The sequence below is a fragment of the Rhipicephalus sanguineus genome, unplaced genomic scaffold, assembly GCF_013339695.2.
Source record: "Rhipicephalus sanguineus isolate Rsan-2018 unplaced genomic scaffold, BIME_Rsan_1.4 Seq484, whole genome shotgun sequence".
In the NCBI taxonomy this organism is placed as follows: Eukaryota; Metazoa; Arthropoda; class Arachnida; order Ixodida; family Ixodidae; genus Rhipicephalus; species Rhipicephalus sanguineus.
Window position 1 is genome coordinate 490,713 of NW_023615352.1, and position 13,845 is coordinate 504,557.

General features: G+C 50.8%; 1 protein-coding gene across 1 annotated transcript in view; it reads left to right on the top strand.

Moving 5' to 3' along the window:
• LOC119377529 (ATP-binding cassette sub-family A member 7) overlaps window positions 1-13,845 on the top strand; it is a 69,262-nt gene that overhangs the window by 15,591 nt on the left and 39,826 nt on the right. Inside the window, exons 5-9 of the mRNA XM_049411600.1 lie at window positions 1,825-2,006; window positions 3,725-3,868; window positions 6,127-6,244; window positions 6,755-6,909; window positions 8,014-8,169. Of these exons, the coding sequence (XP_049267557.1) occupies window positions 1,825-2,006; window positions 3,725-3,868; window positions 6,127-6,244; window positions 6,755-6,909; window positions 8,014-8,169 (755 nt within the window). The remainder of the gene's footprint in view (window positions 1-1,824; window positions 2,007-3,724; window positions 3,869-6,126; window positions 6,245-6,754; window positions 6,910-8,013; window positions 8,170-13,845) is intronic.

A 13,845-nucleotide genomic window follows, 5' to 3' on the forward strand; every position in this document is an offset into this window, starting at 1 on the left:
CGGACACTTCACCGTATCCGACAACGTTTCTACTGGCCTGGACTGTGGAAGACGACCAAGCACTACGTCGCGAGTTGTGATGTCTGCCAGCGCCACAAACAACCTACTACTCATCCGGCAGGCACACTGCAACCTGTTAAACCACGGACTTCACCTTTTGAGAAAGTCGGCATAGACTTACTCGGCCCCTTCCCTAAGTCTGCCACCGGCCGCCGCTGGATTATCGTGTGCGTAGATACCTAACGCGGTATACTGAAACGATGGCAGTTGCTTCAGCCACCTCATCAGATGTGTCGTGGTTTCTGCTGCACTCCATTATCCTCCGTCACGGAGCCCCTCGTGTGGTGATCAGTGATCGTGGCCGGCAGTTCACCGCTGATGTTGTTGAAGAGTTGTTACGGCTCTGTGGGTGTCACTATCGGCATTCCTCACCTTATCATCCACAGACCAACGGCCTAACAGAGCGCACCAATCGTACCATCATCAATATGCTCTCAATGTATGTCTCAGCGGACCATAAGAACTGGGATGCTGTATTACCTTTCGTTACATACGCCTTTAATACCGCAAAACACGAGGTCACAGGATATACGCCTTTTTTCCTTCTCTATGCTCGTCATCCTCAAACCTTTCTCGACACCATACTTCCTTTCTCGACAAACGAGAATGCCAGTGTTGCGCAGACTTTGTGTCGCGCCGAAGAGGCGCGTCGACTTGCGCGACTTAGAACTCTCTCCTCCCATGCTCGTGCTAAAGACCGTTACGACGCAAGACACCTGCCAGTCACCTTCTACGACAGCAGTGGCCTAGCAGTATATTCACTGCTAACATTAACAATATATTCACTGCTGCAGCTCAGTTTGTAATACGTCCTGACGGTATCGGCACGCGATAATGTGCATGCCGCTACATACGATACATAACCGCTCGATAATACCTACACTGCACTGCGTTAATCCTTTCACATTTCTTGCGTAGAGATACACGCAGATGCGTTGGGATGTGTGCAGCGTTTACGGTGTAAGCATAGTCAAGAAGCGGCGACATGTCTTTATTATTTTTTTTTCGTTTCGTGCTCCCACCGCTCCCACGGTGCCAACGAGCAGCAGGCGACCGAATGCCCGGCTCGCTCGGCGTACACTTTTCCCATGGTGATACGCGCACCCGCGGTATATACGTGTTTGATGAAGCATCTAACCTTTTCGCCTAGATATCGAGAAGAACGCATCACATCCCGGAACCACATGCTGGATCGTTCTTAACAATCAGCCTCACCTCGGTGTCTCTCGTAGAATGTTTACACATGGTTTTCTTGGTTGTGTCTTACCTTTATGTGCAGGGCTGGAACGAGTACGTGCACGAAGCGTAATGTGTGATGCAGAGACAGATAAAACGAGAAAACTAACGGCTATTTTGACTATTTTGCCACCGCTATCTGCTTATAATGCTCCAACTTTCACACTTATATGATGACTGTGGTTATTCGAACACTCATTTCTGTCTTCAATGTAACGATGTTACTTTCGCATATGACTATGCCAGGGTTGCCGCTGGTGGTGAAATTTCGCGAAATTGGCTACTTAACGACCCGTCAGCCGACGAACCTTTGAGTCTGACTCCGTGGCTACTTTACGAGTACATTGAACTTCAATTTCGGCACATTTAGTACGCAATGCATTATTATTTGCAGATAAAATAACACTACCCATTGTTTCCAATCTTTTTGTATCCTGTGTGTCGATGCGCGCCCATCTCCTCCCTCCATCAAGCAGGCTAGCGCGCATCGGGGCACCCCAATGCAACTCTCGGCTCGCTCGTTTGCAGACGTGCCGTTCGGCTGGCCCGCCATCTACCGGAAGGCTCTGGGTAGGGACAACGTGACCCCGTTCACCCTCATGCTGTGCATGGGTGCCAGCGCCTTCGTGTTCTCTCTGGGCATCTGGTATCTGGAGGCCGTGCTACCATGGACCAACGTCGTGCCTCTACCACTGCACTTCCCCTTCATGGTGCGCGTTTACGCGTGGCGAAGTTCATGTTCTAACGTTACTTGAAAACATATAATGAATCGCAAAAGAGTAAGCGAAACGAAGCGGTAGATCATTAGCCAAGGCGCTTGGCCGCTTAGCGTGTCATCGTGGTTCATCCTCACGTTGCCCACCGAAAAGCGCGGATTGAAACTAGAGGGTACTGCGCCGTTCCGCTGAGTTCTAGGCCAAGGGTTGCACACCGTCCATGCAGACCACATTTCCCACGGAGACAGAAAACAAAAATGCGCCTGTTACGAGTAACTGGAAATACGTTTGTCAATTTAATGCGGATTATATACTGTGTCTAATCTCATAGTTGCAACGTGCTCGACGCCTAAACCACAGAATTTATTTTTGTGCAAGCTTTCTGTACAAATTGTCTATGGTGCTGGTCAAAGAAAAGGAGCCTTTAACTACGCACGCCTAACCTTGTAGAAGAAGCCTTGAATGCACACGTGTAATGGTTGCGGTGCTACGCGTGGCTTGGAAGTATATGGCCCAAGTCGGTAAGGTGCGTTCGCATGAGTGGCACAGTCCCCACGTAACGCAGGAATGAGTCCGGCGCAAGCCGAAAATGAACGCATATGTAGAGGCATGAACTCATCTGTACATTACTACGGGTGAGTAATGTAGTTCAGTCTGTAGGCAGTGCAATGAACGAAAAAAAAAAATACACCATGGAAAACTGACCAACATGCAAGAGACCGTGAAGCTTGGACACCGCTAAAATTGATTGGGTATATAAGTTTTTGTTTCCAAATCAAAGAAAAAGTGAGCACACCCCATGTCTGCAAATCGCGCGCACAACCATGAAAAAGTGCTGTGAATTTTCCACAGTGCGCAGCACCCTCAAATATTGTATCACATGAATTTTGATCATTTCTCAGTCAGCGTACACCTGATACAAGATTTACAGCTGGACTATTTCGTACGGTGCTATTAAAGATTCAAGGAATTCAAAGAGAGACAAAGTTAAACAAACATAATTAACATGCGTAAATGAGTCGAGAGCAACCCCTCGAGCTTGTAAGAAAACACAGCCTGCGGGTAGCACACGTTGTTACGAACATCTCAGCCAAATCTTGCAGTCGGCCGCGGCAAAAAGAGTTTAGAAGCGGTGAGCAAATTTGCCGTTTTCCCGGACTCCTGCCGAGAAACAGCTGCCGGCGCCTGCCGTTTCACGTCGAAGAGCAGACAGCACGCTATTGACCAATAGCCGGCATAAATAACCAGCGGGTGTTTGGATCACTTGCGGTTCTTGCCACGGGGTTGCTCGCCGTGCCGGCGCCGCGCTCCGAAGTCTGCTAACATAACACAGTGAGCCACACTCGTGCACAGGAAGCGGAGCGGGAGAGAGCTACGCGGTTCATCACGCGCGCTCAAGGTCACGAGGCGTGCTGACGTAATTTTCTTTGCTCCGAGCCATTCCTCCCTGCGTAGCTTCCAGCGCGCTGTCGAGACGAGAGAAGAGAGAGCACGCTTAAAGCGTGCGACAAATCCCTGTAACTGCGCTGGTTCTTGACGGATTCCAGAAATTTTTGCGGCAATCGATTCGTGGGGCAATAAACTCCGATACTAGAGTCATTCGGTGATTGCTTAGTGAAGTGTTTCATGACCCGTTTTAAGCGTTTGTTATGTGTGTCTTGCACCTGTGTGTATCTGTATATGAATGACGATACTTCTGCGTCCGTCGGCAGGCAAGCTACTGGAACGTGGTCGTGGAGGAGGTCAAAGTGGCGGGTAGCCAGGAGAGCAGTAACTCGCAGGAAGAAGGTCACGAGAATTTCGAGGAGGAACCGCGTCATCTCCTGCTTGTGCTTGAGGTGATCGATCTGTGCAAGGTATGCGCCTGCGCACTGGCTTCGTCGCAGTACACTGAAGTGTCAGCACTCTTACCGTTCGGAATATTTTGCGATGCCGGCACACTATGATTATGCACTCTGTGCGTTTTCGTACTTACCGTCAAATGTCTTTTTCAGCAATTTTTGATTACCAGTGTATTTTTCTAGCAAACTATTCCGAATAATCGTGAGGTTTAGCTCACCACGCCACACTGGCACCCTTTTACCGCTACACCTTCACATGAACGTGTGAAGCAGCGCACGGAGCCAAGACAGAAAAGGAATAAATGATTACACATACATACATTCATACATACATACATACATACATACATACATACATACATACATACATACATACATACATACATACATACATACATACATACATACATACATACATACATACATACATACATACATACATACATACCAGCGTACCGCGTGCAACCATGACTTTCACTGATACGAAGAAACTTCCAAAAAATAAACTTCAAAATCGCTGAGTGCAAGTCATGCATGGCTGGTATAATCCTGTTTCCGTTCATTGATAAGGAAAGCTTCGATGATTTCTATGGTCAGGGGATCCCTGTGTTTTGAAAGCATTTTTTTGTTGCAGTGAAAAGCGGCGTACAACCACATTCTGAGGAATACCCGTTAATGCGCGAACGAATGGTGTTTGTTAGTGAGCATTTGTGCTCCGGAAGTTGTCTGTTAATGCACTGGCCAGTTCGGCCGGCGTACATTTCGAAGTGACAGAAGCAAACAGTCCACATCGAGAGTTACACTCTGGAAACATAACATCGTACTTCTTCGCGAACCCAAATCAATTCTTCTTGGAAGATATTTCGCGATCCAGCGTGGCACACATTTTGCCGGGTTTGTTTGGCGCACGAAAAACCACTTTCAAGCCGTACCTGCTTGCGACGTTCTATATATTACGAGCTCCTTTGTGCGCATAAAGTAATACCGCGCATATTTTTTTCTTTACTTCGGCATCTTTTTCCTGTTCAGGCTACGTTTTCAGAGAGCCGGTGCGCACTTCACGAACCAACTTTTCTTTCTTTGTCTTCGTGCGCTGCTTCACACTTTCAAGGTATCTTAAAATTATGTAAGACTTTAGCTGCAGCATCATCAAATAATTGGTAACACATATTAAGCAACATACCTTGTATCACGGCAATTTCGGGCTGTTGTGTGTTACCCTACTCCTAGGCACTGATTGTCCTAATCTAGTCCATCGCGCAGCCATTGCTAGCGACGGCAGCGTACTCGACGGGTTGAGCTGCACTGCCTTCTGCGTGGTCTGCGCGCCGTCAAGCTGCCGCAATGGATCGGTTAGGCTAGCAGAAAGCAGCGCATGATTGAGATCTGCTCCGCCAGTTGTGGCAACGGCACAAGACCTTCACACTTTATTCTTCAGTACGCCGTTGAGCTGGAAACGCCAAGAATTGTGCGCACAGACAAAAAGTATCTGACAACGATCACCGATATGCGTACGCGCGGGACATGTGGTGGTGTCTTTTGTAGTGAACCCTGCTCGCATGCACAGACAATTAACGTCGATTGTTCCTGCACAGCTTCCATACCTTTTGCAGCCACAGTTGACGTTAGATAAGCCACCAAAGCAAGTGATGTTTACTGAGGCGTGATCACAACTGGTGACGAAATAGATTTACGATATGTACCATGTGGTTGCTGGCTATGCGCCGTTGGAGAACTGCTTGCCAGCATTTTTGTTCTGTATTAATATCGCCAACACTAAAAATCCCTGTGTACTTTTCTTTTTCGACACACGCAATGTGCCCTACAAAATGTTCAATGTCTGCGTACGCTGTTGCCGGTTGATATGAATTGTGAATCACGTGTGGCACATACCAGCATACCGTGAACCACGGTAAGCGGGTAAGCACCACATGTGATGGTGAGAAAGGGTTTCATAGCATAGGCGAGGGGCACGCCATGTTATTCATGACATGACCTGTTAAACCTCGTTAAAAAATAGATCACTCATGACCTCCTATGCCGATAGTGATATACTACACCAATTTAAGGAGACGACGCCGACGACATCGACACGTAGGCGGCTAGATATGGATAGAAAAAAACGGTCAAAGAGCCTGTGTTCGCGAAGAAATGTCTAGAATTTCATACCTGCCAATATAGTGAATTTGTTATGCCGGCGCGGCTTTTATAAAAAGACTACCGCACTTAATAGGCGGCATGCTATAATATAGCAACTATCGTTCACGTCACAGGTCTACCGAAAGAAGTTCGCGGTGGACCATCTGAACATGCGGCTTTACTATGGCCAGATCTTCGTACTGTTGGGGCACAATGGCGCGGGCAAGTCTACCATTTGTAACATGCTCTCCGGTAAGTTCATGTGCCTTTCCTTTGGTTTAGCCGAAGTCGAAGCAAGAAGAACATGCAGGCGCATATGCATAACATTCTTAGATGGCGTGGTGGTATAATTCTCATTGGTGAGACGTCTTACTGGCTTTCATACCTTTTTGTGCGACTCAATGGTACTAAACATTGCAACATTTTTCGTGCATGTTCGAGGGGAAACCGAGTGCGCGGGTCTTGTTGGACAACTGTGAAACAATGTCTAACGCTTACACCGACTGACCCGAAGGTCGTGGGTTGGATCTCAGCCGCGGCAGTCGCATCTTCTTATAGAAGCGGAACGTTAGAGGCCCGTACACTGTGCGTTAAAGAACACCAGATGTTCAAAATTTCCGGAGCCCCCCCCCCCTCTACGGCATCCCTCAATCATATCGTGGTTTTGGCACGCCAAACTCCGGATATTATTATATTTCGAAAGAAGAGGCTGAAGAAGGCTCGGCGTGAAATGATGCGTGTTTCTGTACGTAAACTTCGCAGGGCTTTTGAGGCCGACGTACGGCACGGCCATCATTGAAGGGTTTGACCTGATCAAGAACCACGACGACGCGCTGGAGAACGTGCGTGTTTGCCCTCAGAGGAACATGCTATACGATGAGCTGACCGTCTACGAACACCTCTACTTTTTCGCCATCGTGAGTGTTTTTTAAATTTGCGAGTCTTCTATGAAATGCTAATGTGACACCGTCAGGCGCTGCCTGACGGTGTCATATTCTGTTAAAAAACCGGTAAGTGGCGTCGGTAACCCGTGCTTCGGCAGCTACGGCGTAGGCGTTTTCCAATCTCAGCTCCTGGAACGTCGTTATGACTTGTATTACGGTGTTCGTGACTCTAGCCTGAGATTTTGCAGTGTGCGTAACAAATAACTGCGCGTACACAACGATTTCTCAATCGAAGAGCTGCAACTGCAAAGCGAGAGCTGCGATCAGAGAGCTGCCCAGATGCAGGGACGGCGATAACGATCCTCGCCCTCGTCCCCAGTGGCAGTGATATGCCCTGCAGCGTGGGCCACTGAGCATGCCCCCGCAAGCGGACATGCTTTATAACAGGGCACAGCGAGCGGCCAGGGCAAGGTCGATCATAATAGGTCGCCAAGCTTCGGGCGAAAGGCGGTTCAGAACATATTGCCAGCGACATCAGCAAGGGGATTTATGGGTGCTGCGATTGAAGCGCGACTAGGTGTGAAGGGACCAAACACTAATAGCGAAAAACCAAGTTTTACTCAAGTGCGAAGCAATGTTAATGTTTCACAGTTGGCATATTTATTTCCGGAAATATGTTATGTAGAAGCATTGTGAAAAAATTTATGACAGTGTCTATTATTCCGATAAACCTTTGTCTTAGCGCTCTCTAATAGAGGTGCACGCCATTATTATTCACTGCAGCTGCGGACGCAAGGCAGCTGATGTGCTCAGCAGGAAAGACCAAATTTATGCTGAAGTGCGTGGGAGCGAAGCGAGCGCCGTTACGGTGCTCTGCAGTTGGTGGTGTCGCTCGCGCTCACTCTCAAATATACGACTCATCCGTACACCCAGGTTCACTCACGAGTACGTCCGATTCTCAGCGATCTTCAGTAAAGAGTGTGTTCACAGAGATACGCCGATAGGCGGAGAAGAAATCTGGAAGACGGTTTTTCATTAAATTGTCAATACATGTAGCGCACCTGCGAGAGTCGCGAAATAACGGCTTTTGTTTCAAGAGTTCCGGAGAATAGGGTGCCTTCTCTTGCTGTTCCGTAGATTCAACGCATCTCCACCGACACCATCGCCGAGCAGGTCGAGATTATAATAAAGTCGCTTCACTTCGGGCCGCACATAAACAGCTTCCCCCGGGCACTTCCTCAAGGATTCAGGAGGAAGCTCTGCATAGCGATTACTGTCATCGCCGATCCAAAGGTGAGTACAGTAGCACTGCTGAGACCAAGTATCCCCTAAAATGTGCGCAATCTGTTGGAAATGGGACCGTGATTTAACATCACGGAGTGGCATGTCGTCATCTGTATATGTCCCTTCGGCTAAGACAAGTACACTGTTAATCCTGTAAAGAGAGCTTGTGTCGCAGAAATTTCGGTGTCAGCGTCAGCTTCGTTAGTTGTGACTGAAAAATCACGACGGTTTGAAGGAATGAAAATCGGGGGTTCCCGCCAGAAAGAAAAGCTGAATGGCTTTATATTTAGGCCTGGCGATACCATGCCGCCAATTTATCAAAGGGTGGGAGCCCTTACAACCTACTACAAACTTTGTTGTGTCGAGCTCTGCGCCAGAAATGCGCGTGTACCTATTTTACTGGTACGTACCCTGCGGCAGCAATTCTCTCCCACAGCAGCGGCGGATGCCAGGCTACCTTATCAAGGGGTGAGTTAAGGTGCACCCAGAGGCTTTTTCAGAACATTATGGGACCACCTTCCAGATGAACGCTCAGAAACAACCGAGCGTGAGGTCGGGAGCAAACAGCACTACCGAGCGTGGGAGCACACAGCACCACAAAAAATGTGTGGTGGTTGGTGTAGCGCTAAATGCAGCTCCATTACTGTGAAACCTGAAGAAGTGCGTAGCACGGGAACCCAGCGATTCCCGTTCGTAGCGTTCCCACTGCTCCGTTTACCAAACCGTCGATGACGTCAATGTTTGGGGTAAGCATGTAGGGCTTCCCCGGCACGAGTAGAATCTTGTTAGGGAAATTTGCAAACTCGGAGTGCGAAATACGCGCTACTTTTTGCTGCGCTTTATCGAGTTCCTGCTTGTTACGGCAATTGTGATACGTGTCGCCTGTAGCGAGTTCCGTCAGGTTGTTTCCTCCTTCAGATGTCGGCGGAGGAGCGCCGGTGGGAGGAGCAATCGCGGACTTGTCGAGGCCGTGGCGCCCTCTCTTGTGCGGCGCGGGTGTCGGGCGCATGTTTCCGAAGTGTTTTAGCGATCTGAAGTTAATTATAGCAATTACTTCTTGGTTACATCTGTTAATTATAGTATTTTAGACGTTCCTTTATTTTAATCCGGTTTTGAGCATTGCTAGCCTTGTTTTAGGCCTGTATTGATCACTTTATTTTCAGCGTGATCACGCCGCGTGAGATGGGCGAACGACAAGCAGGGCAACTGAAGTGCTAAGCACTTAAATTGCCACAGTTTTTAGACAAAAGGCCAGCAGTTTCGCCGCAAGGGCGAAGCGATGAATACGATAGCAACAAATGAGAATGTTACACGAATGTTAAAGGAAATGTGTCCGCGAATTGTGTCCGAAATCCTCAAACATCCGGGAAAGGCGATACATGTTCGACGTCTTCACAGTTACTTCTTATGCAGCCGCAGGCATATTAAGATTGCTAAAGTCATCATTTGAGGCAGTAATTAAAAAAGTTAAATAATTGACTCTCTAAATAATGAAGTTCGGAGGTTATGTCTAACCGGAGAATTGAAGTCCTTGATTTGAAGAACCCGTTGTGGCCTTTAAATTTCGAAAAAGAGGTCTCTGGTAATAATCCGAAGTAATGAAATTCAGCGTTTCGATCGGAGACCGATCGGTCTACGGTGAAACGTCGACAAAGAAACAGTTTGTTGGAGGTGTATACCGTTTCCATATATATATATTGTAGAGAAGCATTGGAACGCTCTAATGGGTCGTCCTCTCAAGCGCTCCTAGTGGGTCACCCTCTTCGCCTATCCTCGGAGAGCACGCCTCGGTCTGCGTGAGAGTCTGCGAGTCTGCGCTCTGTCGTTGTGCACGTCGCCGTCAATCTCGCCGTCAATAACGTCTTAAACAAAGTGGTGGAGAGTGCTGTACCGTCACCACAACTTCGGTCTCCTTCGAGGCCCTGGAGCTTCGATCCCGTAACCGTGCCATCTACCATGCCGCAAGACGCCGCTCAGCAAACGCCGCCTCCTGCTCCGACCGCTTGTCCGGGTGCCCCCCGCATCCGTGACCCTCCTGTCTTCACCGGCGCGGATGGCACCGACGTGGAGGACTGGCTCACGATTTACGAACGGGTGAGTGTCCCAAATAAATGGGACGAAGCAGGCAAGCTGAGCAACTTGGTTTTCTACCTCGCGGGTGTGGCAGGCATGTGGTACAACAACCATGCATCCGACTTCCCGACGTGGTCCGATTTCAAGACCGCCATCGTCGACGTGTTTGGCCGCCCTGCTGCAAGCCGTAAGCTGCAAGCCGAACAGCGGTTGCGTGAACGGGCACAGCAGGCCGGTGAATCGTTCACGAGCTACATTGAAGACATCCTTGACTTGTGCAAAAAAGCCGACGCGAGCATGCCGGAGTCTGAGAGAATCAGGAATGTTATGAAAGGCATCGACGACGATGCCTTCACCATGCTGCTGGCCAAAAACCCTCGCACAGTGGCAGAGGTCATCACGCTGTGCCAAAGTTACGAGGAGCTGCGCCGGCAGCGCTGATGACCCGTCGACCGCCATCACGCGATGCTGATCTCGCGGGCTTGTCGGCCTTTCCGACCACTCCACCTTGGCTCGCCGAAATCAAGTCGTTCGTGCGTGAGGAAATTGCCCGCCAGATCTCTCTACTGGCTTTCGCTCCCCGCAGCGTGTTGACCAGCACCCACTACCCTCCTGCCTCCTCTCCGCCGAGCGATTCAGCAGGAAATCGCAGAGGTCATTCTGAATACCACCAACCGCCTCCAGTGCATGCGCCACTAAGCTACGCGCAAGCTGTAGCCAGGCCCCCCAGCGATTCTGTGGCTGCACCGCGAAGTTACGCCGAAGCGTCGTCGGTACCCCAGGCCTTCGACGCGCCTGTGCCGCCTACGTACGTCGACGTCGTCCCCAGGCCCCGACTCCTGCCCACAATGCCTCATATCAGCAGCCGTCTCGTCCGTCCCGTTCTGCGACCATGGATGGGACCCGCGAACCGCTGGCGCACTTCCGACAACCGCCCCCTGCTTCTGCTCGTGCGGTGCGCCGGTCACGTCGCACGCTACTGCAATCGCATGGAGCCGCCTCGGGTCGCATCAGCCCTCCCCAGCCAATCAAGCCGACCTTATTATGACCAAGCGCCGCCTATGTCACCGACGTCCCGCGCCGCAACATCTACCCGCCGGTCACCGTCTCCACGACGTCGCTCACTGTCGCCCATGCGGCCACGTCCGGTCTCACGTGACCAGGAAAACTAGTCGTCGCAGTCCACGAGGCAAGGGCTGCGACGCTATCGAACTGCGAAAGCCCTCAGCGAAGCCCATCGAACGTGATAGACGTGTTTGTGGACGGTGTTCGCGCATCTGCCCTTATCGACACTGGAGCCGCCGTATCCGTCATGGACGCCAAACTTAGCCGATTACTGCGAAAAGTGACGACGCCACTTTCCGGTCTCTCCCTCCGTACAGCCAGCGCCCAAAGTATTCACCCTACAGCGGTGTGCACCGCCCGCGTCATTATTCAGGATGCTCTGTACGCCGTCGAATTGATCATAATTCCAGCCTGCTCTCACGACGTCATCCTAGGATGGGATTTTCTCTCCCTCCACGACGCCGTCATTCATTGCGCACCAGCCGAAATAGAGCTCTCACCGTTCCCTGATTGGACGCCGGCAGACAATCCATCGGCTGCGGGCAAGGTACATGTCAAAGACGACACCAAGGTGCCTGCAAACTCGTCAACGGCGGTGTCAGTCTACTGCGCAAGTCTTTCCGACACCGTTGCACTCCTCTCGCCATCTGACCGTGTTTGCACGAGGAAAGGCTTGCTGGTGCCTTTCGCGACCGTGCAAGTCACTCAGGGCAGCACCTCTATTTTTGTTATCAATCCCCCGTACAGTGTCACGTTGGTGCAAGGGGAATGTCTCGGTAGCGTGGAACCCCTCGAAGACGCACAAGTTATGGACGAACCAGATGAAATGCACTGCCACAGTTCCAGTACGCTCGGTGCTGTTTCCACGTCTGGTTCATCACCCGCTGATGTATTTGGTTCCTCCATTGCTGACAACCTTACGCCAGTCCAGCGTTCCCAGCTTCTGGGCCTGTTGGAAGAATTTCGCTCTTCTTTCGATGTCGCTCAAACTTCTCTCGGCCGCACGTCCGCCGTTACGCATCGCATCGACACTGGCACCCAGCCGCCACTGCGGCAACGTCCATATCGCGTATCTCCCACAGAACGCCGTGTAATCAACGAGCAAGTCGACGAGATGCTTCGCCGCGATGTTATTCGACCTTCTAACAGCCCCTGGGCGTCTCCTGTCGTTCTTGTGGCGAAGAAGGACGGTTCTGTGCGGTTCTGTGTGGACTACCGACGACTTAACAGATCACTCGCAAGGACGTGTATCCACTACCGCGAATAGACGACGCAATTGACAGCCTGCAAGGCGCAGAATTCTTTTCATCTCTCGATTTGCGCTCAGGGTACTGGCAAGTACCCATGGCTGATGACGCTCGACCGAAGACCGCCTTTGTCACGCCCGACGGCTTGTACGAATTCAACGTCATGCCGTTTGGGCTGTGTAATGCGCCCGCCACCTTTGAGCGCATGATGGATACCGTTCTGCGCAACCTGAAATGGCACACATGCTTATGCTACCTCGACGACGTCGTTGTTTTCGCTCCGGACTTCTCCACGCATCTTCAACGCCTGCGGCATGTTTTGACGCGTTTGAGCGAGGCCGGTCTGCAACTGAATCTAAAGAAGTGCCGATTTGCAGCACGGCAGCTGACAATACTCGGTTACGTCGTGTCCAAGGACGGTATTCTCCCCGATCCAGCCAAGCTTCGGGCCGTGACCGAGTTCCCCAAACCTACGTCCGTCAAGGAACTGCGCAGTTTCGTAGGACTGTGTTCCTACTTTCGGCGCTTCATTCGAAACTTCGCGACTATCATATCGCCGCTGACGAAGCTCCTCGGAAGTAATGGGCCGCTCAATTCGTGGTCGTCAGAGTGCGACGAAGCTTTCGCGAAGCTCCGTCGTTTGTTGACGTCGCCTCCCATACTACGCCACTACGACCCTACGGCCCTACAGAGGTACACACGGACGCCAGCGGTGTTGGCCTTGGCGCTGTCCTTGCGCAGCGCAAGCCAGGGTTCCCTGAATATGTCGTGGCATATGCAAGTCGTACGCTTACCAAAGCCGAGACTAATTACACCGTCACCGAAAAGGAATGCCTGGCGATTATCTGGGCCCTTACGAAGTTCCGACCTTATTTGTATGGTCGCCCATTTGATGTCATCACCGACCACCATGCACTATGCTGGCTGTCATCATTGAAGGATCCATCAGGCCGCCTCGCCCGCTGGGCACTTCGCCTACAGGACTACGACATCCGCGTGCTGTACCGCAACGGACGCCAGCATGCTGACGCCGACGCACTCTCGCGCTCCCCCTTGCCTGACGACAATACCCACAGCTCAATGTCTCACAATGCCGTTTCTTCCATCGACATTCACACCATCGCTACCGAACAGCGCAAGGATCAGTGGATCGCTTCACTGATAGACTTGCTCACTGATCCATCGGCAACACCATCCACTCGCGCGTTGCGTCGTCAAGCCCATCATTTCGCCATTCGCGACGACCTCCTTCACCGACGCAATAACGCCGACGGCCGCCAGTGGCTACTAGTAATACCCC